This window comes from Chelonia mydas, chromosome 20 (genome assembly GCF_015237465.2).
Source record: "Chelonia mydas isolate rCheMyd1 chromosome 20, rCheMyd1.pri.v2, whole genome shotgun sequence".
NCBI classification, from domain to species: Eukaryota; Metazoa; Chordata; order Testudines; family Cheloniidae; genus Chelonia; species Chelonia mydas.
In genome coordinates this window covers 15,192,987-15,220,126 of record NC_051260.2, presented here as the reverse complement: position 1 = coordinate 15,220,126, position 27,140 = coordinate 15,192,987, and the positions used below count along the sequence as shown (strand labels likewise).

General features: G+C 59.2%; 1 protein-coding gene across 12 annotated transcripts in view; it reads left to right on the top strand.

The window, feature by feature from the left end:
* The first annotated feature begins 2,333 nt into the window (after positions 1-2,333).
* Positions 2,334-27,140, top strand: part of ELAVL3 (ELAV like RNA binding protein 3) — a 45,693-nt gene continuing 20,886 nt past the window's right edge. For 4 of the 12 annotated variants that reach the window (XM_043532763.1, XM_037887932.2, XM_043532762.1 and 1 more), the window contains exon 1: positions 7,449-7,681. In XM_043532763.1, the coding sequence (XP_043388698.1) occupies positions 7,673-7,681 (9 nt within the window). In that variant the 5' untranslated portion in view covers positions 7,449-7,672. Of the gene's footprint in view, positions 2,696-7,448; positions 7,682-27,140 lie in introns of those variants that run through there. The other 8 variants (XM_043532756.1, XM_043532760.1, XM_043532759.1 and 5 more) reach the window with 5 other exon arrangements.

Sequence of the window (27,140 nt, the reverse complement as noted above, 5' to 3'; positions counted from 1 at the left end):
GACCCGCATGGGAGGATCTCTGCAGGAGCAGAGCATGGGCAGGAGTGGCATGGCCAGCGTGAGTGCACGGGCGGTGTGAGGGCGAGGCCGTGCATGTGTCACTAGGAGTGTGTCTGTGCCCCAGGCCCCCTTAGCTGCCAGTGCATGACTCCCACCCCTGCCTGTCCAGATGGACACAGCCGGTCCCCATGGCTCGGGGGATACCCCTGGCCCCCACCTCCTGGCCTGGTGATGGCTGGTTTTGCTTCACCCTCCACCCAAACACGGAGCAGGGCTGGGCCTGCACCAGAGAGCTCTGCTGGGCTGGTTCTGCGTGGGAGATGTGTGTGTGTGTGTGGGGGGGGGGGGGGCTGGTCCTGGGCTGTGATCACTGGTAGATCTGGGACAGTGCTAAGGGCATGATACTAGGCTAGACACTCTGGCCGTGCTATCTCATGTAGTCCTGCCATGGCCCCAGTCTCCTCCTGGAGCTGGGAGTGGAACCCAGGAGTCCTGACTCCCAGCCCCCCTCCCTCTCTGTGACCCCCTGAGCCCACTCTCCACCCAGAGCCCAGAACAGAACCCAGGAGTCCTGACTCCCAGCCCCCTTCCCCCTCTGTGCCCCCTGAGCCCACTCTCCACCCAGAGCTCGGAAGAGGACCCAGGAGTCCTGACTCCCAGCCTCCCTCCCCCTCTGTGACCCCCTGAGCCCACTCTCCACCCAGAGCCCGGAACAGAACCCAGGAGTCCTGACTCCCAGCCCCCCTACCCCTCTGTGACCCCCTGAGCCCACTCTCCACCCAGAGCTCGGAACAGAACCCAGGAGTCCTGACTCCCAGCCCCCCTCCCCCTCTGTAACCCCCTGAGCCCACTCTCCACCCAGAGCCCGGAACAGAACCCAGGAGTCCTGACTCCCACCCATGTGCCCTGTAGGCTGAATCACCCCCCAGCCTCCCGCCAGTGTGACAAACCGATCTGCCACTTCCAAGGTGCCCTCATGGTCAGGTGCCACCCTGGGATCAGAAATAGGGGCAAGAGAGTTCACTCCCCTCCTCCCTGGGGCAGCCTGTGTGGGAGCCTAGCCCCCAGCCCTGGCAGAGACCCCCATGAAACTGACCAGAAACCTGGGCAACTGACTTGCCTCTTTTCCTGCTTGGGAGCCCCTGCTCTGAGCTGGCAGGGTGGCTGGGGCGTGGGAGGGGATGGCTGGGGGGGTGGTGGGGCGGGCGGAGAGCACCCCCTGTGGGTGTGCTGCTGCTTCTGCGCTGGGGAGACACAGGGGCACCAGGCTGTGTTTCCCCAGCCTCTAATTTCCAAGCCCATCAAAGCGGGAGGCCGGGATCCTGTGAACACTTGTGCTCACCTGAAACTTTTCTGGGGTGCGTCAGCGTCTGGGGTGTTTGTGAGGGGCGAGCTGAGAACACGGAGGGGTTTGGGGGGAGGCTACATGGAGGGAACAAAAGCATGGGCTGAGAGCGGGGGAAGGGCAGGCTGGCAGGTGTCACGGGCGGTGGGGTGGGGTGGGAAGGGAGGGGTCAGAAGAGTGCAGCTGGCAGGCTTTTGCTCCCCGTCATTGTTCCTGCCACCATGTCCTGATTTCCATGGTGGGGCAGCGACGTGCGGGATAAAGAGATCCAGCCGGGACGATGCTCCAGCCCAGCCGTGGAGGGAGCAGGGAAGGGCCCCGTGTGGCTGGGGAGAACATAGGGGCTATCGGCCTCCATGGAAGAGCCCCAAGGTCATCCCATCCCCTCACCCAGCACGTTCTGCTCCCTCACCTGGGGTGGTTACACACACAGTCAGCTGCATCTCAGCCCTGGGTATAAACAGCTGCCCCACCTCACCCCAGAAGTGGCTGTGTTTCAACGCTGGGTGAGGCCTTCTTGTATAAAACAGCTACTGTGCCCCGCCCCAGGGGTGGCTGCATCTCCAGGCCAGACAAGGGATCCCTGCATAAAGAGCTGCCAGGTCCCGCGTCTGCTCTACTCTAACCACTAGGCCAGTGGTTTTCAACCTGTGGGCCGTGGACCCCTGGGGGGTCTGCAGACTATGTCGAAGATTTCCAAAGGGGGCCGCACCTCCATTTGAAATTTGTTAGGAGTCTGCGAATGAATAAAGGTTGAAAACCTCTGCACTAGGCCTCACACCCCTCCCAGAGCTGGGAAGAGAACCCAGGAGTCCTACCCCCCAGCCCCCTCCTCTCCCTGCTCTAACCACTAGATGCAGCTTCCCATTAGAATGTGGACAGGTGGCAGGACTTAGCAGCATCTCCCTCGACACCCGCGGCTGACAGTACGTGCCGTGGGCCAGGTTCTCCGACAGCCAGCTCCCGGCCTGTCCCCCCTCGGCCCTTCCCTTTGCACGGCATCATCAAAATATCCGGCTCCTTTCTCTCTGCGAAGAATCTGACGGGAAGGGAGCCGCGTGTGCGCGTCGAGGGGGGTGTTGGTCAGTTTCGGTTCTTCGGCGTGGCGAGATTCCTTTTCTGCTTCCGGCTCTCCCTGGGTGGAAAATCGCAGGCCGGCTGGGCTATAAATCACCGGCCGCGGCTACCAACCCGTTACCTAGCTATGCGTGCGTGTCTCTTTCTTCCTTTCCCCTGGGACTAACTGCTATTTTCTCTCCTCTCTCACTGCTTCCATCAGCAATGGCGACGCTGTTCAAAATGAGCAGATGCCCGCAAGACGCAGAGAGATACCCGCTGAGCGCAAATGAGGTAGGGGACAAGGCACCGTCTCAGCTTAACCAAAACCAATCCTCTCTCCTCGGTTATTAGCGAACACCCCCCGCTTCCCGCTCCCACTCCCACCTCCTCCTCCTGCCCCCCAAATTGGTGGGTTTCGATGGAAACGGGGCCGGATTGGAGCCGGGGGATGGCGGAGCTGGGTCCAAAGCGACTGCCACACGCCCTCCCCGAGGCTGCACGCGGGGGCGTGTGTGTCTCCAGCCGGGGTGGTGGCATGTTTGCCGATGCTCGGTTCGGAAATCGAGCAGGCGACGGGAGGGCTTTTCTCCCTGCGTCGCGCGGCTTCTGCTGGAGCGAGACATTGCGCTGATTTCCCTGTAGACAGGGTGGGCAGGCCAGGATCCGCCAGGGAAGGGGAGAGAAAGAGATGGGGCTAGGAAGCACCCAGTGTGGGGCCCATGTGCACCCCCCTGGTTGTGCTGTGAGACCAGGGTGGGGGTCAGGGGTGGTGGTTGTGTGTGTGTGTGAGGGTGTTGTGGCACTTTGGCCAGGCAGGGGGAACAGCTGCCAAAGAAAACTTTCTAGAAATGTCTAGAGACCTCTGGAGAGAGGAGACTTTGATTTTGGAACCACACCGAAGAGGCAGGACACCTGGGTTGTGGTCCCGGGTTGTGCATGATAGGCTGCGCTGAATGCAAGGGTGGGTGGGGGCTGGGCATCAGAACTCCTGGGTTCTATTAATGGGTCTGGGAGGGGAGTGCGGCCTAGTGGGCTAGAGCAGGAAGGGGCTGGGAGTCAGGACTCCTGGGTTCTCTCCCTGCCTCGGGGAGTGGAACTTTCTTTAGGGGTTAGAACAGGGGGAGATTAGGAGCCCAGACTCCTGGGTTCTGCCCCAGCTCAGTGGGGGCTGAAGGCATGTCCCTGCCCCGCTCGTTGCCTCAGTTTCCCCCGCCGTGAAATGGGGTAATACATGCCTCCCTTTCTTGAGCACTGCGTGACCTGCGGAATGTGGCTTTAGGCCAGGGCATTTTTCACTGAAGGCAAGGAGTGGTGAGCATGTTGAACCTGGGGTGAAGTGACTTTCACTGCAGTTATTTCTCTGGCACTGGGCTCCAGCTCCGTAGTATCTGGGCAGCTCACAAACATCTGCCTGTATGTATCATTCGCCTCATGCTACAGATGGGGAAACTGAGGCATGGGGGGAAGGAAGTGACTTGGTCAAGGTCACACAGGGAGTCTGTGGCAGAGCCAGGAATAAAACCCAGGAGTCCTGGCTCCCAACCCACCCTGTTCTAACCACTAGACCCCACTCCCCTCCCAGAGCTGGGTAACCCAGGAGTCCTGGCTTTGATGCAGCCCCAGGGAGTGTGGATTGGCTGTCTCAGGGAATTGTATATGGGGCCTTTCCTATCTAGGAGGTGCCCCCTCCAATCCAGACCTAGGGGAGTGGGGAACTGGATACGGGATGTGTAGAGGATCCAGTCTCCACGGTCCACCATGTCAGTCCCCTTCCTTCAGTCGTCCCCTGGAGATAACGACAGAGTGACAGCCTCCCGTTCCCACGCTGAATTCTGTGCCCTATTCGTAACTCCGGTCTGAATCCTGGACCTCCCCGCCCCACCTGCCTAAGCCATTGGAGACTCCCCATTTGGCATCAGGAGCATAGGCACTATGACACAGAGCTGAGCTGCTCTGATTTCATCCCGGGCCAGTGCTGCCATTCAGGGCCTGCAGGCTCTTTGGATGGTCAGGGGTGGGTGCCCTCCACCTCGGCTCCCCTGCAGCTCCTCCCTCCCCTCAGGGCTCTGTTGCTTAACCTAGAAAGGATCTCCCTTTGCTGGCAGCAGTAGTTGGTCTTTTATCCAACCTCCCTGTGGGGCCAGACTACAGGCACCATCGCTCTGCCAGCCTCAGTGCTGGATGCAGCCTGAGTCCATCCCTCCGCACCGGGCCCATCCAGCCTGGACTGTCCCTCCCTTGGGGTCTGCCCAGCACAATGGGGCCCCTGGATTAGCCGCAGTCGTTTGCCCGGCATTTCAGCAGCCCAGGAACTGGGCGATGCCAGGGGGGTGAAGCGGAGACTGAGTGAAACCGGCGACTTTCAGAGCTAATGTATCAACTGGTGTGAAGGCTGCTCCGAGCAAAGACTGGGAAACCAGGACTCTTGGGATCCATGCCTAGCTCCGGGAGAGCCAGGGGAGGGACTGGGAGCCAGGACTCCTGGGTTCTGTCCCCAGCTCTGCCACTGCCTCACTGGGCATGTCCCTCTTTGTGCCTCAGTTTCTCTGCCCCCGTGAAATGGGGGTTAATCTTGCTGGTGGAGCAGAGTCTGCCCTGCAGTTGGATGCCCCCCAGCATAACTCCCTTTCCCTGCAGTTGTGCCCCCTGACCCAGACACCCAGAGACTCAATGGCATGACACGAAAGAGAGATTCTCTGTCTCGGCCTGGTTCTCTCACAGACCCTGGCTGGCTGGCCCCATACACACCATCTAGCTACCTATCTAGCCCCATACACCCATCTATCTATCTATCTATCTACCTATCTATCTATCTATCTATCTAGCCCCATACACCCCATCTATCTATCTATCTATCTATCTATCTATCTATCTATCTATCTATCTATCTATCTATCTATCTATCTATCTATCCCCATACACCCTATCTATCTATCTATCTATCTATCTATCTATCTATCTAGCCCCATACACCCATCTATCTATCTATCTATCTATCTATCTACCTATCTATCTAGCCCCATACACCCCATCTATCTATCTATCTATCTATCTATCTATCTATCTATCTATCTATCTATCTATCTATCTATCCCCATACACCCCTTCTATCTATCTATCTATCTATCTATCTATCTATCTATCTATCTATCTATCTATCTATCTATCTATCCCCATACACCCCTTCTATCTATCTATCTATCTATCTATCTATCTATCTATCTATCTATCCCCATACACCCATCTATCTATCTATCTATCTATCTATCTATCTATCTATCTATCTATCTATCTCCTTCTCTCTAGATCTATATCTATCCATCTCTAGCTATTTATATCTCTCTCTATATATATCTCCTCTCTCTCTCTCTGGGTTGTATCTGAAACACCACCCCTCTCCTTCCCCCCGCCCCGGAGCTGAGGGGTCCCCCCCACCCCAGGGAGGAGAGATGGGGGGGCGGTACAGGGGCTTCTGCATGTAGGATGGGGTCCGAGTGAATGCTGGGGGGGGGGGGGGGGCTGGGAGTGCAGTATGGGGAGGCGCGTGCAGGAGCTGGGGTGGGGGCTGCTTGGGAGGGATGGATGTGCCATGGGGTGGGGGCTACGTATGCTATCGGGGTGTGTGTGTGTGCTACCCGGGGGGGCCGGGCTGCGTTTGCTACCCCTGGGGGGGCGCTATGGGGTGTGTGCTATCCGCGGGGAGCGGGGGGGGGCTGTGTGTGCCATCGGGGCGGGGCTGCGTGTGCTATCGGGGTGTGTGTGTGTGTGAAATCTTGGGGAGTGATGTCCTATCGGGGGGGCGGGGCTGCGTGTGCTACCGCTGGGGGGGGGCGCTATGGGGTGTGTGCTATCCGCGGGGGGGGGTCTGTGTGTACCATCGGGGGCGGGGCTGCGTGTGCTATCGGGGTGTGTGTGTGTGTGAAATCTTGGGGAGTGATGTCCTATCGGGGGGGCGGGGCTGCGTGTGCTACCCCTGGGGGGGGCGCTATGGGGTGTGTGCTATCCGCGGGGGGGGGGGTCTGTGTGTGCCATCGGGGGCGGGGCTGCGTGTGCTATGGGGGGTGGGTGGGTGTTAACCAAGAGAGAACTCGCTGCCGCTGGTCCCAGCCAATGAGCCGGGTCCCGTCGCTGGGGGGCCGGGGGGGAGTCTGGGGGGGGGGCCGCGGGGCAGCTGGACCCAGCCATCACACACGGGGGGGGGGGCTGCAGAGGATCCTTTGTGTTTTTGCATATTGGAGGGGGGGAGAAAAAACAAGACCCCCCCCCGAAAAAAACCCCGCCTCCCCCTCCCCCCCCGTAATAAACCCCGGGTTTAAATAACCAAGGACATTTAAAGGACCAGCCAGCGCAAGGCTGCAGCTGCCGCTCCTCCGATTCCTTCCTTTTCTCGTTCTTTTCCTTTTTTTCTTTTCTTCTTCCTCCTTTTCGTTCCCCCCCCCGCCCTCCCCCCCCCGTTCTCTCCTCGCCCCCGGGCCAAGACTCGGCTCCTTCTGTTCATTTCATTGTTTGGTTTTACCTCCTCGTTTCCATTCCCTCCGCTCTCCCTTCTCCTCCGTCTTCTCCCCCCGGTCCGGTTCTCCTCCCTTGTCCCTTTTCTCGTCCACCCCCCCTCCTTTCTCGCCTTCCTTTCTTCCCAGAGAGGCCGAGAACAAGAGGACCCCCCCTACTCATCTCCCCCTCACCGCTCAGCCCCCCCCGTTCATCTCCCCCCCAGTGCTCAGCCCCCCCGCTCAGCCCCCCCGCTCATCTCCCCCCACTGCTCAGTCCCCCCCGCTCATCTCCCCCCTCCACTGCTCAGCCCCCCCGCTCATCTCCCCCCCCACTGCTCAGCCCCCCCCGCTCAGTCCCCCCTGCTCATCTCCCCCCCACTGCTCAGCCCCCCCGCTCAGTCCCCCCTGCTCATCTCCCCCCCACTGCTCAGCCCCCCCGCTCAGTCCCCCCTGCTCATCTCCCCCCCACTGCTCAGACCCCCCCGCTCAGTTCCCCCCCCCACTGCTCAGCCCTCCCCCGCTCAGCTCCCCCCCCCGCTGCTCAGCCCCCCCCCTTCCCAATCTCCCCCCCTCCGCCGCTGGACCTACACACATCGAGCCCCGATCCTCGCCCGGGATTTGGCTTTTCAATCGGTCCTCCGGATTTCCCTCCCCCCGCTCCTCGGCGCTGATCCGACCCCACCCGGGGCGGGGGGCTGGGGGGTGCGGGCCGGCGGCTGGAGAGCGCAGCCCCACGGCCGCCCGGCCCTGCAGCGGGAGTGCCCGCGGCGCTGGAAGAATGGTCACCGTAGGTATCTGGGGGGGTTGGTTGGATGCGTGGGGGGGGGGGGGTTGACTGATATGGGGGTGCGCGTCTTTTGGGGGGTGTACGGTGTAAATCCCCCCCTCCCAGTCCCTGCACTGCGATTTCGGCTGGATCTCGCAGCCCGGTCCCCAGTTGGCTGTCAGGGGTTGGGGATCGGGGTGAAACGTGGGTGTAAAGGTGCCAGGGTGGGGGGGATCCCCTGGATCTACAGAGCTCTGGCCCCATAGCGAGCGTGGGGCAGAGCTGTGGGGCGAGCTAGGGCATGGCGGGGGGGTGAGAACAGGGCTCAACATGGAGACAGGCAGCTGCAAAGAACCGCTACCGAAGAGAGTGTGTGGGGGGGGTCCGTGGCGATACATGGGGGGGGGGGAGAACCGGGGGGGGGTCTGGAGACGGGCGATGCGCGGGGTCTATGGATCTGTAGGAATATTTCCCATGCCAGGGAGTGGCTAATCCGCAGGGCGGGGGGTGTTCTGGGGGTGCCTTTCTGGAGCCGGGGGCTGATGTAAAATCTACCCCGGGTGGGAGCGTGTCTGGGGATGGAGGGATCGTATGTGCGGCGTGTGTGTGAACTCTACCGGCGTGTGTGTGTGTGTGTGTGTGTGTGGGGGGGTAGACAGCGAGATGTGTGTGTCTACACACGTACGGCTGGAGGATACACTCTGGTGTGTGGATCTCCAGGTATGGCTGTCTAATGCACTCGGCTCATGTATATTGTACCCTTTGTGTGGGTGTGTGTGTGAGTGAGTGTCGGCGTGTGTGCTGATGGGTGTGTGTGTGTGAGTGAGTGAGTGTCGGCGTGTGTGCTGATAGGGGTGTGTGTATGTGAGTGTCAGTGTGTGTGCTGATGGGTGTGTGTGTGTGTGTGTCAGCGTGTGCGCTGATAGGGGTGTGTGTGTGTGTGTGTGAGTGTGCTGATAGGGGTGTGTGTGTGTGTGTGAGTGTGTGTGTGTGCTGATAGGGGGTGTGTGTGTGTGTGAGTGTCAGTGTCGGCGTGTGTGCTGATAGGGATGTGTGTGTGTGTGTCAGTGTGTGTGCTGATAGGGGTGTGTGTGTGTGTGTGTGTGTGAGTGTGCTGATAGGGGTGTGTGTGAGTGTGTGTGAGAGTGTGTGTGTGTGCTGATAGGGGTGTGTGTGTGTGTGTGAGTGTCAGTGTCGGCGTGTGTGCTGATAGGGATGTGTGTGTGTGTGTCAGTGTGTGCACTGATAGGGGTGTGTGTGTGTGTGTGTGTCAGTGTGTGTGCTGATAGGGGTGTGTATGTGTGTATAGATCTAGATATATGGATATAACCTCATGTTTGCATCCTTATTACTTGTGATACACTAATGCCTGAGACCCCTCCAGAATCAAGATCAGGGCCAGGCGCTGCCCAGACCCTGCCCGAGATGGGGCCCCCGCATTGTGCCAGGCGCTGCCCAGACCCCGCCCGAGATGGGGCCCCCCCCATTGTGACAGGCGCTGCCCAGACCCCGCCCGAGATGGGGCCCCCCCATTGTGCCAGGCGCTGCCCAGACCCCGCCCGAGTTGGGGCCCCCGCATTGTGCTGGGCGCTGCCCAGACTCCGCCCGAGATGGGGCCCCCGTGTCGTGCCAGCCGCTGGGCGCTGCGGAGACGCGCAGGGAGAGACAGACACACAATCCTTCAGAGCTGGATACATTTTTGTGCGTGCCGGGAGAGCAGCTCCTGCGGAATTGCCTTTCTCTGGGTGCTGAGACAGCAGCTCCCCCCCCGCCCCCCCATCTCAGGCTCTGCAGGAGGAGAAGCCAGCCCGGCTCTGAACAATGGGAACTGACAGCGGGCTGGCTTTGGGGGGATGGGGGCTTGGTCACGGACAAGCTCCCCCCGCCCCCCCCGACACACTCAGGTTTTGCATTTGCAAATTGTAAATCCTGGGTTTTTTCCCAATCCAGTGTCTCTCCCTCGCGAGGTCATTTAAAACCCAGCCGCTCTCCTGCGCCCCACACGGGCGGGCTGGCGGTGCCAGGCACAGCGCCCGGGGTCTCAATTCCCCCGCCTCCGGCTTGCCAGCTAATTTAGGAGCCTTTTAAAAACCATCCCCCCCCCCACCCAGCTGAATTGCAGATTTGAACCACCCTCCTAGGACACCCCCCCCATCGTGTGTTTGCAGTTGCGTGGCTCGCTCTGCAAGCCAGGCCTCTGTCTACCTAATTTAACATCAATCCCTCCCCCCGTTTAATTTTAGATTGTTTCAACCTCCCCCCTCCACACCAGGGGCCTCATGTGCTATGGGGCAAGGGGCCCCCTTGGTTTGCCTCCCCCGACTTTTCATAGATCTCTATGCTGCACTTTCCCCCCCCGCCGCCCGCCCCGCAGACTTGCACGTGACCCCCGAGAATAGGGTGATCAGACAGCAAGTGTAAAACGTCGGGACAGGGGGTGGGGGGGTAATCGGTGCCTAGACAAGAAAAAGCCCCCAAAATCGGGACTGTCCCTATACAGTCGGGGCATCTGGACACCGTACCCTAGAGCCGTAGGCTGGGACGGGTCAGCGAGTCTAGGCCGGGCCTGGTCCAGGAGTAGGAGTCGTGTCTAAACCATCCAAGCCGGATAACGTTCTGACCCGACCGTGTCCCCCCCACCTTGATCCCCCCCCCCGGCCACTCCCGGCGTTGCCCTTGTCCTCAGTCTCTCCCTCGCTCATTTCAACGGCCACAAACCGCCCCCCCCCCCGCCCCCCGGTTTCTTTGAAGATCCTGCCAAGCCAGCGAGGGTGTAGGCCCGAGCCGGGGTGGGGGGCTCGGCACAAACAGCTTCCCACCGTCCCCACGCGCGTTAAGATCATCGTAACCCCCCCCCCATTTTGAATTCAAGGTCGGTTTGAGAGCCCCTCCCCCAACAGAGAGACACTTTTCCGGAGCGACAAAAGCCATTTTGACCTTGCAGCGATTCCCAGGCGCCTTGGGGCCCAGTAATTCGCTGTCCCCTCGAACATCCCTCGGGGGGGGGGGGGCGGGGTGTGCAGACAAAGGGGAGCTGGGGGTGGAAAGGGAGGTGTCGCAGAGGGAGGAGGGGTGGATTTTGGGGGCCCCTCATGGGCCACAGACCGGTCTGGACAGAGCAGTGGGGGGCCGGGGTGGGGGTGGGGGGCGGGATGGTGGAATATGGGGAGTCCCCAGTGGAATATGCCATGGGGGGGAGGAGAAAGGGGGGGTGGGCAATCTCTGGGGAGACCCTAATGGAAGCTGCCCCCCTCTCTCCGTTCCCGTTAGCGGTGCTTTTTGTGTCATGGGGGAGCTGCAGGGAAGGGGGCTGGGGGGGCAGCAATGCAGCAGGGAGGGGATGTGTGTGTGCATGGAGGGGTGCAGGGAAGGGCGCTGGGGGGCAGCAGTGCAGCAGGGAGGGGATGTGTGTGTGCATGGGGGGGTGCAGGGAAGGGGGCTGGGGGGGGCAGAAATGCAGCAGGGAGGGGATGTGTGTGTGCATGGGGGGTGCAGGGAAGGATGTTGGGGGGCAGCAATGCAGCAGGGAGGGGATGTGTGTGTGCATGGGGGGGTGCAGGGAAGGGGGCTGGGGGGGCAGCAGTGCAGCAGGGAGGGGATGTGTGTGTGCATGGGGGGGTGCAGGGAAGGGGGCTGGGGGGGCAGCAATGCAGCAGGGAGGGGATGTGTGTGTGCATGGGGGGGTGCAGGGAAGGGGGCTGGGGGCAGCAATGCAGCAGGGAGGGGATGTGTGTGTGCATGGGGGGGTGCAGGGAAGGGGGCTGGGGGGCAGCAATGCAGCAGGGAGGGGATGTGTGTGTGCATGGGGGGTGCAGGGAAGGGGGCTGGGGGGGCAGCAATGCAGCAGGGAGGGGATGTGTGTGTGCATGGGGGGGTGCAGGGAAGGGGGTTGGGGGCAGCAATGCAGCAGGGAGGGGATGTGTGTGTGCATGGGGGGGTGCAGAGAAGGGGGCTGGGGGGCAGCAATGCAGCAGGGAGGGGATGTGTGTGTGCATGGGGGGGTGCAGGGAAGGGGACTGGGGGGGCAGCAATGCAGCAGGGAGGGGATGTGTGTGTGCATGGGGGGGTGCAGGGAAGGGGGTTGGGGGCAGCAATGCAGCAGGGAGGGGATGTGTGTGTGCATGGGGGGGTGCAGGGAAGGGGGCTGGGGGGACAGCAGTGCAGCAGGGAGGGGATGTGTGTGTGCATGGGGGTGCAGGGAAGGGGGTTGGGGGGGCAGCAATGCAGCAGGGAGGGGATGTGTGTGTGCATGGGGGGGTGCAGGGAAGGGGGGTAGGGGGCAGCAATGCAGCAGGGAGGGGATGTGTGTGTGCATGGGGGGGTGCAGGGAAGGGAGCTGGGGGGCAGCAATGCAGCAGGGAGGGGATGTGTGTGTGCATGGGGGGGTGCAGGGAAGGGGGTTGGGGGCAGCAATGCAGCAGGGAGGGGATGTGTGTGTGCATGGGGGGTGCAGGGAAGGGAGCTGGGGGGCAGCAATGCAGCAGGGAGGGGATGTGTGTGTGCATGGGGGGGTGCAGGGAAGGGAGCTGGGGGGCAACAATGCAGCAGGGAGGGGATGTGTGTGTGCATGGGGGGGTGCAGCAGCTGAGTTTGTGTTTCTTAAAGTCACAGTGCAGGTGGCTTAGCCGTGGGGGAGGGGGAGCCCCATTTCCTCCCCCTCCCACGTGGAGGGGGGAGCAGTTTGGCTAGCTGACAAAGGCGTGTGAAGGGGAGGGAGAAGCTGGGGAAGAGCCAGAGTTGGCTGGGACGGGGGGGGGGCTCTGCCACATCCTCTGCCTTTGGAGCAGGGACCCCCCCACGTTGCCTGCCCTGTCCCCCTCCATGCACACACGGCGAAGAGCTGGGGATGGGCCGGGGGCTTTGTGCAGAGGGGATGGAAATGGGAGGGGGCTGGTGTGTTGCACTGGGGGGCTGGTGTGTTGCTATTCCTAGGGGGCTGGTGTGTTGCACTGGGGGGGGCTGGTGTGTTGCTGTTCGTGGGGGGGGTGTGATGTGCTGGGGGCTGGTGTGAGGTATTGGGGGGCTGGTGTGTTGCTCTGGGGAGGGGCTGGTGTGATGCTGTTCCTGGGATGTGTGTGATGTATTGGGGGCTTGTATGATGTACTGGGGGGCTGGTGTGTTGCACTGGGGGGCTGGTGTGTTGCTATTCCTGGGGGGCTGGTGTGAGGTATTGGGGGCTGGTGTGTTGCATTGGGGGGCTGGTGTGTTGCTCTGGGGAGGGGCTGGTGTGATGCTGTTCCTGGAGTGTGTGAGAAATATTGGGGGGCTGGTGTGATGTACTGCGGGGCTGGGGTGTTGCACTGTGGGGCTGGTGTGTTGCTGTTCCTGGGGGGCTGGTGTGTTTCATTGGGGGGCTGGTGTGATGTATTGGGGGGCTGGTGTGTTGCACTGGGGGGCTGGTGGGTTGCTATTCCTGGGGGGCTGGTGTGATGTATTGGGAGGCTGGTGGGTTGCTGTCCCTTGGGGGGACTGGTGGGTTGCAATCACAGGGCGGGAGGTGGTACATCCTTCTCCCCCAGGGGTGCCTCCAGCCTGGACCCCGCCCTCCCAGTCTCATCTCTCTCCTTCCCCTTGGGCTGCCAGTCCCTGGGCAGCGCTTTGAGCCCCCAGAAAATGGCTGCCAAGCAGGCACCCCCTCCCCGCCCTGCCCCATGGGGAGATGGTGGGGTGCCTGGGGCAGCCCTCCAGTGATAAGCCGAGAGCCCCACCCACCCTGCTTGGGGAGGCCTCGCTCTCTGGGGGGACGGGGCCCTGCACCCCCAGCCCAGGAGGAGAGTCTGGGGAGGGAGGGTCCTTGGGGTGAGGGTGGGGGATCCCATGTGGCACAGGCCCGGTGGTGAGCCCCTGCTGCTGCCATGGTACCCAGGAGTCCTGCCTGACGCCCCCCATCCCCACCTGCCCTGGAAGGACCCAGGAGTCCTAGCTGAACCCCACCCCCTCATCAGCACCTGGCCTTCCTCAGCCCTCATTTCAGTCCCTGGCCAGTTCCCTGAAGGGCTCAGCCAGGGCACCTGCTACCGGCCCCGGTGCTGGGAGGGGAGTGGGTAGAGCGGGGTGGGGGTGGGGGGCTGGGAGTCAGGACTCCTGGGTTCTATCCCCAGCTGCAGCTCCGGGCCCTGGGGGGATGTTATTGTCCGATGCTCCCAGCTGGGTGTCACCCTTTGTTCTTTGCACCTTTATCCCTTCCTAGATGCGGGGGGGGGGGATCTGTGCCGGTCAGGCTGCCCTGCCCCCTCCATGCCCAGCTGGCCTGGTGCTGCCCGGAGCCAGGCCCCCCTCCCCAGGCTCAGGGCTCTGAGGTCCCTTCTGCACAGAGCCCACTTGGCTTTGGGCTCAGGGTCCTCAGTGCCCCCCCTCCAGCCCCATGGGACCCGTCTGTGGACCCCCAGAGCTCAAATGTAATGAGTTCCTGCAGCAGGATGTGAGCATGTGTGGTGGGGAGCAGGGGGCTGTGGGTTGGGAGTGAGAGGCACTGGCAGAGATGCGGGGAGCCCAGGGTGGGGTGAGCATGGAGGACTTGTGTCATGAGTAGTGTGTAGGACGTGGGGTTACTGGTCCACTTTGTGGTCATTAAGGGTCCAGGACTCCTGGGTTCTCCCCCCGCTCTGGGAGGTGAGTGGGGTCTAGTGGGCTAGAACAAGAAGGCAGGGCTCCTGGGTTCTCTGTGCCTCATTTCCCATCTGTACACTGGGGAGAATAGCCCTGCCTTGCCTCACGGGGTGGGGGTGGGGGTTAGATAAGCTCCTATTGTTGTAGTATCTGACTCCCCCATAATAAGGCACCTCCCAATCTTTATCCTCACCCCCACCCCCATGAGGCGGGGCTGTTATTCCCGTTGTACAGATGGGGAAACTGAGGCACGGAGTGGCTAAGGCCTTTCTATTGGAAGGTAGGAGCCTAAATACCTTCATGGCTCTGGTCTAAGAGCAGGGAACTGAGCCCAGGGCTCCCAGGGCAGAGGTCTAACTACCGGGCCCAGCTTCCTGCCTGGCAGCCCCGACTGCGCGTGCGTTCATTCCCCCTCCATGGGCTTGGCTGGCACCGTTCTCCCTCCCTGCTCTGCCCGCCCCAGGGCCTTGCACCCTAATCTGCTCTGGGGTGGGGGACTGGGCTCCAAAGGCTGTGCCCCCCACAGCAGCTGTGCAGTGCCCTGGGGGCCAGAATGCGCCAGACCCCTCCTGAGGAGCTACCTGCCCCTCAGCTCCTGGTGTGCCATCCCTGCCCCTGGGCATCAAGTGAGTCTTGGTGCCTTCCCCCCAGGCCTGGGGCCCTGCATGAGGGATCTGTGGGCACCCGACTCTCCTAGGATGCCGCTGAGGCTGGGGGAAGGGCAGATTCCCTGAACCCCCCCTCACCCCCCCCCCCACACAATGGCCCACACAGCCAGGGCTGGGCTCAGCCTAAGGGAGGTTCTTCTCCAAGGCTGATGGAACCAGAGAGACCCTGGGCTGCTCCCCAGAGGCAGGTGCAATTACCCAGCTGCCCCTGGGGCTTGGGCTTGCAGAGCTGCAGAGGCCCAGGCAGGGAGCCAGAACCCAGTGTCCTGTGTTCTAGTCCCGGCTCTGGGAGGGGAGCGAGGTCTGGTGGTTAGAGCAGGGGGTGCTGGGAGCCAGGACTCCTGGGTTCTAGCCCCAGCCCTGGAAGGGGAGTGGTGTCGAGCCCCTGAGCCCAGGGCGGTTCCATGCTGTAAACAAGCCCAACGCGGGTGCATCCCGTGTGGCTCCTGGCCCTTCGTCACGTTGCCCGGGGCGACCCGCAGCTGGGAGATTTGCCCTCCCCCCCAACCCGGCTACGGTGCTGGGGAGGATCTGTCGGCAGCAAGAGATGCCCGCTCCCCTCCCCTGGCACCGCCTGGGGGAACATTCGCCTGCCAGAGCTTCTAACAGAACCCAGGAGTCCTGGCTCCCAGCCCCCACCTCTGCCCACCCACTGGACCCCCAAGTACCCCTTCGTGGCAGGGCGAGGGGCTGAGAGCTCTAGGGTGTCCCCTGCAGGCGGCAGCTTCTCCCTCTGGTGGGGATGGGCCAGGCTGGCGGTTCTTTCCTTGCAGGGGTCTTGGCTATGCAAAGGTGGGGCTGGAGGGGGAAGGGCTCAGGGGGATACAGGCAGGGCACATCCAGCAACTGGGGGCAGGGGGAGGATGCTCTGGGGGGCAGATTGGCAGCACCCTGCAGTAGGAGGCTGCAGGACCGTTGTGGGGGGGGGACTGAGGGTGCAGAGCAGCAGCCTGGGGGGGTGGGGTGGGGGACTGTGAGGAAACAGGGCAATTCCTGACATTCCACCCCCCCTGGGATGAAAAGCCCTCCCCCCGGGATGAAAAGCCCTCCAATTCTGGCCTGGAGGCAGCAAGCCCGGCCCCCCCCAGCCAGGCGGGTTCTCGTGGGGTAGTGTGCCACACCAGTGACTGGTGGCGTGACACCCTGGCTGGGACGGGCACCCACTTGCCCTGTATCCTGACCCCCTCCCCAGCACCTGGGCTGCTGGGACCCAGGGCCTGGTCATCACATTCTGGGAGCCAGGAATCCTGGGTTCTATCTCCTGCTCTGGGAGGGGTGGGGAGGCCTAGCAGTTAGAGCGGGGGGGGGGAGGGCCTGGGAGTCAGGACTCCTGGGTTCTGTCCCTGATCTGGGTTAGGGCAGTGCCCAGCACGATGGGAGCTTGATCTGGGTTTGGTCTGGCACAATTGCGGGGGGGGGGGCTCGGATTCCATCTTGGTTGGGGTCTGGGCAGCGCCCTGCACAACAGGGCCCTGATCTTGGTCAGACCCTGTGTGGAGCTTTGCACCGTCTTGGTGGTTTCCTGAGAGGTTCCAGGGTGAGACCTCCAGGGTTCCCGGCCTCAGGTCTCGCTGCGTGTGTGTCAAACCCCAGGTGGGTGGGGGGTATTAGGGGGCATCAAGGTCAAATTTTAGCCACCTCCCCACTCCTCCTTACTCAATGTGTCAACTCAGCCAGGCAGGGGCTCTCTCCCCATTTTGAGTCTGAGCAGTGCCCCGAAGAGGGGACCCTGATCTGGGTCTGGGCAGTGCCCAGCATAATGGGGCCCTGATCTTGGTCAGACTCTGGGCGGAGCACCCCCGCTCCCCCAGCATGGGATCCTGATCTGGGTTGGGGTCCGTGCGGCACCTGGCACGATGCTGGGCCCCCGTCGCAGCTCAGGACCGCCTTTGCGAAGTGCTTTGAGATCTGTGGCTGAAAGGGGCAATACAACAGCACTGCTATAACTGTGGTTTCCCGTGGGCGTGGCGCACTCTCTGGTGAGCTCTTATGGGGCGTGAGCAGAACGATCGGTCCCGCTGGGCGAGAAAGCAGGAGTCTAGGAGGCTTTGGGGACGGTACGATTCTCATGGAGTCTGTGCGTAGCAAACCAGATTCCAGCAGCGCCAGGGTTCATTTTGTCTGCGCCTGCTGGGCTGTGAGGATGCAGGATGCTAGCTCTGTGCCCCTGGGCGATGCGCGTCCTGAATGCGCAGAAGCATGAGACACTGTTGCAACGAATGTTCTAATCGGCACCTGTGGTTAATCGATTTGGAGCTGGCTCTTTTTGAGCGGCAAGAGCTCTTTTAATTGGGACAACAGCTAGGCTAGTGCATCGGTCACTGAAACGGCTTGACATGCTGTGTTGGAACAAAAGCATGGTCCAGTGATTAGAGGAGGGCGTGGGGTCTCATGGGTTAGAGCAGGATGTGGCTGGGAGTCAAGACTCCTGGGTTCTGCTCTCAGAGCCTCCCCACAAGCCTATGTGATTTTGAGGGAGTCAATTCCCCTTTCTCTTCCTCAGTTTTCCCAGGTCAAGTGCCACTGGTGTAAAGCCAATCAAGGGAAGAGTTTTTGCACATCCCCAAATGCCACATCAGGCTGTTAGATGCGAACTTTGTCCCAGGGGAAACAGCCGAGGCCCGTCCGGACTTCCAAATGCAGGAGTGTTTCTACATTTCAACCCCAAGCCATTGAAAAGCGCAGGAGCGGCTTAAAAATATCCTGAGATTTTGAAAAAAACCCCATGGTGGGAGCTTTATTTGTCTTCTGGCTTTGGAGCCGTGGGGAGGTCGCATTTTTTGGCCTGTGTCCATGAGGGTTAGAAACCGACGTTGGGTTTTGTTTTCAGTCGGAAGCTGACGGTCCCAAAGAATCCCGTGACTCCGGGAGCTGGGGCTTTCTGGTGAACCCCATTGAGGGGGCAGCCCTGGGGACTGGTTGGAAGCAGATGGCTTTGGCAGGGTTAACTGGGTCCAGAAACACCTGCCCTTTTTGGTGAGGACCTGAAGTCCTTAGAGCCAGACTTCCGAGCGCTTCCAGTCTCGGGGTACCACAGCACCATGGGCCTCTGATGGTCGGGATGGTGTGGAAGTAATTATTGAGGCGGGGCTGATAGCAAGACGACCAGAGCCAACAGTGCGCCGGGGGCTCTGTAATGTTCTGTACTCAAGAACCATGTCGAAACAGGGGGCAGTGAGTAGGGGTGATTTTCCCTCTGTATGAAGCATGGGTTAGAGTGACACTGCGTCCAGTTAAAGAACATAAGAAAGGCCACACTGGGGCAGACCAATGGTCCAGTGTATCCTGTCTTCTGACAATGGCCGGTACCAAATGTGAGTGAACAGAACAGGGCAATTAGCACATGATCCGTCCCCTGTCGTCCAGTTTAGGAACACCCAGAGCTCGGGGCTACATCCCTGATCGTCTTGGCTAATAGTCATTGGTGGACCTGTGCTTCGGGAATTTATCAAATTCTTTTTTAACTCCATTATACGTTTGGCCTTCACCACATCCCCTGTCAGTGAGTTCCGCAGGTTGACTGGGCATTGTGTGAAGAAGAACTTCCTTGTCTTTCTTGTAAACCTGCTGCCCGTTAATTTCATCGGGTGACCCCTGGTTCTTGTGTTACATGAAGGGGCAAATAACGCTTCCGTATTCACTTCCTCCACACCATTCGTCATTGTGGAGCCCTCTATCCTAGCCCCCGAGTTGTCTCTTTTCTAAGACGAGCTGGGGCCCGGTCTTTTCAATCTCTCCTCACACAGAAGCTGTTCTATCCCTTTAATCATTTTTGTTGCCCTTCTCTGTATTTTTTCCAGTTCGAACATATCTTTGTTGAAATGGGACAGCCAGAACAGCACGAGTATTCAGGGTGTGGGCGTACCATGGATTTATTTTGAGGCGTTATGATATTTTCTGTCTTATTATCTGTCCCTTTCTGAATGGTTCCTAACATTCTGTTCGCTTTTTTGACGGCCGCTGCACATTGAGTGGATGTTTTCAGAGAACTCTCCACAAAGACTCCCAGATCTCGCTTGAGTGGTAACAGCTAAATTAGCCCCCATCACTTTGGATGTATCGTCGGGCTTATGTTTTGCGAGGTGCATTACTTTGCGTTTATCAACATTGAATTTCATCTGCCATTTTGTTGCCTGGTCACCCAGTTTTGTGAGATCCCTTTGTAGCTCTTCGCAGTCAGCTTTGGACTTATCTGTCTTGAATAATTTTGTATCAGCTGCAAACATGGACACCTCCCTGTTTACTCCCTTCTCCAGATCATTTACGAATACTTTGAACCGCACTGGTCCCATGGCAGATCCTTAGGGGACCCTGCTCTTTACTGCTCTCCATTCTGAAAACTGACCATTTATTCCTACCCTTCTGTTTCTGATCTTTTAACCAGTTACTGATCCGTGAGAGAGCCTTCCCTCTTATCCCATGACTGCTTATTTTGCTTTAGAGCCTTTGGTGAGGGACCTTGTCAAAGGCTTTCTGAAAGTCCAAGTACACTATATCCACTGGATTCCCCTTGTCCACAGGCTAATTGACCCCCTCAAAGCATTGTAATAGATTGGTGAAGAGTGATTTCCCTTTGCAAAAGTCATGTAGACTCTTCCCCGGTGTATTGTGTTTCTCTGTGTGTCTGATAATTCTGTTCTTTATCAATTTGCCTGGTACTGAAGTTCGGCTTACTAGCCTGTAATTGCCAGGATCACCTCTGGAATCTTTTTTAAAAGTCGGTGTCACATTAGCTATCCACAAGTCATACGGTCCGGGGGCTGGCTGAAGCGATAGGTTACATGCCACAGTAGTTCTGCAATTTCATATTTGAGTTCCTCCAGAGCGCTCAGGTGAATCCCATCTGAGCCTGGTGACTTATTACTGTTCAGTTTATCAGTTTGTTCCCAAACCTCCTCTACTGACACCTCAATCTGGGACAGCTCCTCACATTTGTCACCTGAAAAGACTGGCTCAGGCGTGGGAATCTGCCTCGCATCCTTAGCCATGAAGACTGATGCAAAGAATTCACTTAGCTTCTCCACAATGGCCTTGTCTTCCTTGAGTGCTCCTTTAGCACCTCGATCGTCCAGTGGCCCCGCTGGTTGTTTGGCTTCCTGCTTCTGATGTACTTAAAAAACCATAATTTCGTCGCTGTTCGGTTTTGTGTCGTTTGCTAGCTGCTCTTCAAATTCTTTCTTGGCCTGCGTATTTATACTTTTACACTTGACTTGCCAGAGTTTATGTTGCTTTTTATCTTCCTCAGTAGGACTTGACTTCCGATTTTAAAGGGTGTCTTTTTGTCTCTAATCGCCTCTTTTACTCTGTTGTTTAGCCATGGTGGCATTTGTTTGGTCCTCTTACTGTTTTCTTAACATTTGGGGTATAAATGTACTTTGAGCCTCTATTATGGTGTTTTTTAAAAGTTTCCATGCAGCTTGCAGGCATTTCACTCTTGTGACTGTTCCTTTGAATTTCCACTTAACTAGCCTCATTTTTGTGTGGTTCCCCTTTTTGAAGTGAAGTGTTACTGTGGTGGGTTTCTTGGTATTTCCACCCCCCAACAAAGATGGTCCATCTGGCTAGCGCTGGTGGGCTCATATTAAAAAGGCTGCAGGAAAAACCAGAGAGGGTGCAGAGAAGAACGACAAAAATCATCGGATCCGAGGACTGGAAGGGACCTCGAGGGGTCACCTAGTCCAGGCCCTGGCACTCAAGGAAGGACTAAGTATTATCTGGAACAGGGGTTCTCAACCTTTCCCTTTGTGAGGCCTGCCCGACGTGCTATAAAAACTCCACGGCCCACCTCTGCCACAGTAACTGGTTCCAGGGCCGGCGTTAAGGGGTAGAAAGCTGGGGGTTAAGGGGTAGCAAGCAGGGCAATTGCCCAGGGCCCCACCTCACAGGGGGCCCCCTGAAGCTAAGTTGTTCCGGCTTCTGCTTCAGCCCCAGATGTCAGGGCTCAGGGCCCCAGGCTTCAACCCCATGCAGTTAGACTTTGGCTTTCTGCTCTGGGCCCCAGCAAGTCTAACACTGGTCCGGCTTAGTGGACTCCCTGAAACCTGCTCACGGCCCCCCAGGGGGCTCTGGACCCCTGGCTGAGAACCACTGATCTAGACCGTCCCTGACAGGTGCTGTCTACCTGCTCGTAAAAGTCCCCAGTGTTGGAGATTCCACAACCTCCCTGGGCAATTTATTCCAGTGCGTAACCACCCCGACAGTTAGGACGTTTTTCCTAATGTCCATCCTAAACCACCCTTGCTGCCATTTAAGCCCACTGCTTCCTGCCCTATCCGCAGAGGTTAAGAGGAACAATTCTTCTCCTGCCTCCTTGTAACAACCTTCTGTGTACTTGAAAACTGTTCTCATGTCCCCTCTCAGTCTTCTCCCCTCCAGACTAGACAAACCCAATTTTTTCAACCTTCCCGCATAGATCGCGTTTTCTAGACCTTTATTCATCCAAGCAGCAAATCCACTAAGGGCTGGAGAAAGAAACGCCTGACGGTGAAAACCAGCGGGTTGGTCTGTGCTTTTAACATTGTTGCTGGCGTCACTCGGTTGAGTAGGCGTGTGAAAAGCCGGTAACTGACAGAGTTGAGCCGGCGCACGCTGTAGTGTAGACACAATTGTACGGCTGCGAAAGCTCTCGGGGGACTGGCATCCGCTATACCAGCAAAAGCCCTGTTCTGCCGGCAAACGCCGGGTTTCCATCCGTTTGCTGGTCTTGCTCGTGATTAGCCATGGGAACAAACTCCCCCATGGAGGATTCCTGTCTGGCAGCTGCTTTAGTCAAACACAAGTGGTTGGGCTCAGCACAGGGCGAATTCTCGGGCCCGCGGGACAAGGTAGATGGCCCCTTCTGGTGTTAAAATAGATGATGCTCCATAGATGCCAGCATGGAGTGGAGGCAACCGATAGCTGGGGGGCCCACTCAGACCTGATGGACCTTGGGGAAATGGACCTCTGGGGGCCCAGAGGCCTGCTAGCAAATCGAAGCCCCCTCAGCACCTCCTCTGTGCCAAGCGTTCTGCCCAACAGGAGGCGCTAGCTTGTGGACTGTCTATCCCCACCGTGGAGGCAAGAGAGAGAATCTGACGGGCTCTTTAACCCAACAGCCCTTGGCCGAGCGAGATCCAGCTTCAAAACGAGAGACGGATTTAGGCTGGGAACAACCGGGCCAGTTTTGCCCAGCGAGGGGCATGAACCCGGAGGAGCTGCCCGCGGGATGGGACGGTTTTTGCATCGCTTGGGGTCTTTAAATCCCAACCGGGAATCTTTTGCTAAAAGAGATGCTGAGATCCCTGGGAGGTCCAGCCAGAAGGGACCGTTCTGAGCATTTCGTCTGACCTCCTGCATTGCGTGGCCCAGAGAAGCCACCCAGCTGTTCCTGCACTGAGATTCTGACTCGCTCGCCCACCAGGTATGGGCTGGGAGCAGCGGTGGGAGCCTCTGGAGGTCAGGCTAGAGGATCATGCTGGTCCGAAAAGTCTCTGGCTGTTGCCTGAGGGTTGCACAGTCTGGCATGGGGAGAGAGAAAAGCTTTGGGGGCAGTGGAGGAGTCGTCTCGCAAACATCGGCACTGAAATACTTGGAGCCCTGCAGCCGAAGGTCTCAGGGGACGCGGGCAGAGGCAGAATGGCTGCCTGGGGACGCCTGTTTCCGGGGCCACTGGGATGCTGCCTGGGTACGAGAAGGCAGCGGTGGTAGTCGGGAGCGGTCCGTGGCGGTGCCTCTGGGCACTGTGGAGCTCGGGGGTGTAATGGGGCATCAGATCACGTGACTGTTTCAGGAGGGCCTGTCTGGAAGGCAGGAGGGCCTAGTGGTTAAGACACTGGGCTGGGATGCAGGTGCTCTGAGTTTGAGTCCTGGCTTTGCTGCAGAGGTTCTGTGGCCTCAGCGTCAGGTTATCCAAGGCCCTGCACCTGTGGTGGGAGTCAGAGCACTGAGAATCTGCCCCCAAACTCTCAGAGATCCCCTCAGTCAAACAGGAGTTAACCCTTCCCCGTGCTAGTGAGAGGGTGAACAACTGAGGGCAGGGACTGTGTGTCTGGGCAGCGCCCGGCGCGATGGGGCCCTGGTCTCGGGTGGGGTCTAGGCAGCGCCCGGTGCGATGGGGCCCTGATCTGGGCTGGGGCCTCTAGGTGCTATCATAATATGGCAGGCCAATAGCACCCTTTAATTCTGCCTGCCATGTGGTGGGTGCAGCTGGGGAGATCTGAACGGGGGGAAGGGGGTTGATCCTAGTGGACTATCCTAGGGCTCAGCATAAGGGCTAGAAATCAGACGTCCTGGCTCGCTGTCTCTGTACCCTCCCCACTAGGTGCCAGTGCCCTTCCAGACAGGGGACCAGAACCCAGGCGTCCTGGCTCCCAGGCCTCCCCATGACCCCCAGGCCCCCCTCCCCCCTCAGTTCCAGGAACCCCGGCGCCCTGACCCCCGGCCACATCACTAACACGCTGGCTTGGCTACCCGACCCGTCTCGTTTTCTCACTGATTGTCTCCCTGCGCCGTAGAGCTCCCCTGACATGGGGGGGCGGCGGGGAGCGGGGCGGTGGGGGGCGGATGTGTGGGAGAATAGCAGCGCTCCGTGGCTGGCAGCCCGGTGCCTCCTGTCGCCTGGGCGCTCAATGCCCCATTGTCCGCAGGGCCCGGGGCCAGCATTGTGTGTGCCGGGTTTGTCTCTGCGTGGGGGGGAAGGGGAGGGGGCGTTTCGCTCCTTTCTCGCCTGCCTGCCTGGCGCACAATGGAGGATTATCATACCACGGATGGCTTGCTTCTCTGCGGAGACGGGCGAGGGAGGACAGGCCCGGGGTCAGGACTCCTGGGTTCTATCCCCGGCACTGGGAGCAGAGGGAAGTGGGGTCTAGTGGTTAGAGCAGTGGGGGGAGCTGGGAGCCAGGACTCCTGGGTTTTGGCTCGGTCTCCGGGGGGGGAATGTGGTCTAGTGGTTAGAGCGTGGGGGGGGGGGAGGGGGGCTGGGCACAAGGACTTGATTTTAAAATAGCCCTTGATGGAGGGCGGTCCGGCGATTGTCATGCCACGGCCACAGGGCGGTTTCTCCAGCTGGCGAATGGGGATCTCAGCTTTTCCCCCCACAAACAATCTTGAGATGATCTTAAAAAAACATAAGATTTTTTTTTAAAACCTCAGTCCAGGTGGGGTGTTTTCGCTCTGGGTGCTGAGCCTGTGGGGGACGTCACACCTCTCGCGACACCCGCCAGGGCGTTTTGGTGGCCGTGAAAGCTGGGATTCCCTCGTCAGCCCCATGACTTGAGCAGCTGGGGGGAACACCAAACTTTGCCGGTGTTGGCAAAACTGCAGCTGTGGCATTTAAAGGGGATCGAGGGATAGAACACCTGGGCTCTGGGCCCAGCCCTGGGAATGGGAGGGGGCCTCACAGGGGAAGGGAGACTGTGGACGCCTAGATCGAGCCCCAGCTGTGGGAGGCGAGTGAGGTCTAGTGGGTAGCGCAGAGGAGCTGGGAGTCAGGACTCCTGGGTTCTAGTCCCAGCTGTGGGAGGGGAGTGGGGTCTAGTGGTTAGAGCATGGTTTTTGTTCTCACTTCTGCCCCAGATTTGCTGTGTGATACTTCTAAAAACACCACTTACTTGCTCTTGTGCCTCAGTTTCCCCACCAGTATCATGGGGATGACAACACCCCTGCCCCCCTTTTCTGGCCTATCTATTAAGGCTCTGAGCCCTTTGGGCCAGGATTGGCTCTCCCTTTGGGCCTGTGCATTACTCAACATCCGGAAGCCCTGATCTTGGTCAGGGGTCTGTGCAGCGCCCGGTGCGATGGGGCTCCGATTTGGCGCGAGGCCTGTCATGGTGGTGGGTGCGTGGCAGTGAGATCGGGGTTATTTGGCTTTGGCATTAAAGCCAGTGGGAAAAAATTCTGAGGAAACATTTTTTTTCCCATTGGGGTTTGCTGAGTAGAAAGTGAAATGTTCTGCGGAGACAGTTTGATTGCCACAGATGTCCTCTGGAAACTAGGCAGGACGCGGCTGGAACCAGATCACCCACCCAGCTCCTCCACAGCCAGCTGGGTAGACTGCCCCAAGCTGGGCACACGGGGACTGGCAGGTCAGGGCTCCCGGGCATCACGCGGGTAAGGCTGCCCCGAGCCGGGCACACCGGGGCTGGCAGGTCAGGGCTCCCGGGCATCCTGTGGGGCAGGCTGCCCCGAGCCGGGCACACGGGGGCTGGCAGGTCAGGGCTCCTGGGCGTCCCGCGGGGCAGGCTGCCCTGAGCCGGGCACACAGGGGCTGGCAGGTCAGGGCTCCTGGGCGTCCCGCGGGGCAGGCTGCCCCGAGCCGGGCACACAGGGGCTGGCAGGTCAGGGCTCCCGGGCGTCCCGCGGGGCAGGCTGCCCCGAGCCGGGCACACGGGGGCTGGCAGGTCAGGGCTCCCGGGTGTCCCGCGGGGCAGGCTGCCCCGAGCCGGGCACACGGGGGCTGGCAGGTCAGGGCTCCCGGGCGTCCCGTGGGGCAGGCTGCCCCGAGCCGGGCAGTGTTTTCCCCACTTGAAAATGCACCTATAGAATTTTATCCTCATGGGAAACACCCCTATAGAACTTCCTGGGGCTTCCCTAGCAGAGGAGCAGGGTCCCTCGAAACCTGGAGGATCTGGTTGAAAACGTTTTCTCTAGGTGCTTTAGAAGGTAATCAACGATTCTCTCCCACTATAGGAAGAGACTCTCCCTTACTGAACTGAATCAGGGTTTCTATCCCTTCTGTAGGTGTCTACAGGCCACCTATGGAATTACAGGCTTCTCTCCTTTCCATGGGTATTTAGAGACCCCCCATAGAACTGAGTAGAGACTTTGTTCCCTTCTGTATCTTGAGACCCCCTATAGAATTGAACAGGGAATTCCATCCCGCCTATAGACCCCTCCCAGGGCCATATAGCAGCGGATGGAGGGGCTGATCCCTTCTATAGGGGTTTGTAGGGAGCCTATGGCGGGGGAGAGGGGTGAGTAGATGGGGCAAGGTTCGGGATACCCTTCAGACCCCCCCCCCGGTCTCTCTGAGGGGTGATGATCCACGGGAGGGATTTGGAGGGCCAGGGGGCCAAGAGGACCCCCCATCCCCGCTCTGGCCAAACTGGATTAGGGGATGGCGTCTCCGTTGCCAAGTGGTTGCTGAGAGGATGGTTGCTGTGGCAACTGAGGCCCGCGGGCTGGGCCAGATGGCTGTCACGTGGAAAAGGGGACCGGGGGGGGAATCAGGCCTGGGGTGTGTGTCTCAGTCCAGCCCCCCTGCCCCCGTGACATATGTTTGCTGGAGGAGGGGGGGGGCTAAGCTCGTTGTGTGGCGTTAAGGCGGATGGAGCCGGGGGATCATCCTAATTAGGGGCTTAGCCCGGCTAAGCTGGGCCGCGGCCTGCAACTGACACCGCGGCCGGCTGCGCTGTGGCAGGGGATGGCCCCGCCGCCCGCCCGCAGACACAGCTGCCCAAGCCAGGTGGGGCCGGGGGGCTGGGACAATGGCAGAGCCCCAAAGGGGGGCTGCTTCCCTCCTTGGGCCTGTCTGTCTATCGCTCCCCCATCCCTCCATCCCCAGCCTGGCCCATCTGTCTGTCCCCAGCCACTCCTATCTATCTATCTATCTATCTATCTATCTATCTATCTATCTATCCCCATACACCCCCACTCCTCCCCTTACACCCTATCTATCTATCTATCTATCTATCTATCTATCTATCTATCTATCTATCTATCTATCTATCCCCACACACACCCTCTAGCTATCATCTCTCTCTCTCCATACAATCTCTCTCTCTCTCTCCATACAATCTATCTATTTATCCCATACATCCCTCTATCTATCCCCATGCACCCCTGTATCTATCCCCAGACATCTATCTATCTATCTGTCCATCCCCGAGCACTCTGCTCATCTATCTATCTATCTATCTATCTATCTATCTATCTATCTATCTATCTATCTAGTCCCGTACACCCCCTCTATCTATCTATCTATCTATCTATCTATCTATCTATCTATCTATCTATCTATCTAGCCCCATACACCCCCTCTATCTATCTATCTATCTATCTATCTATCTATCTATCTAGCCCCATACACCCCCTCTATCTATCTATCTATCTATCTCTCTATCTATCCATCCAGCCCATGCAGAGCAATTCTGCTGACTCCCCCTGCTGCTGGGTGGTACAAGCTCTGCTGGAAGGTGGGGCTCTCTATGCTCCTCAACTCCTACTGG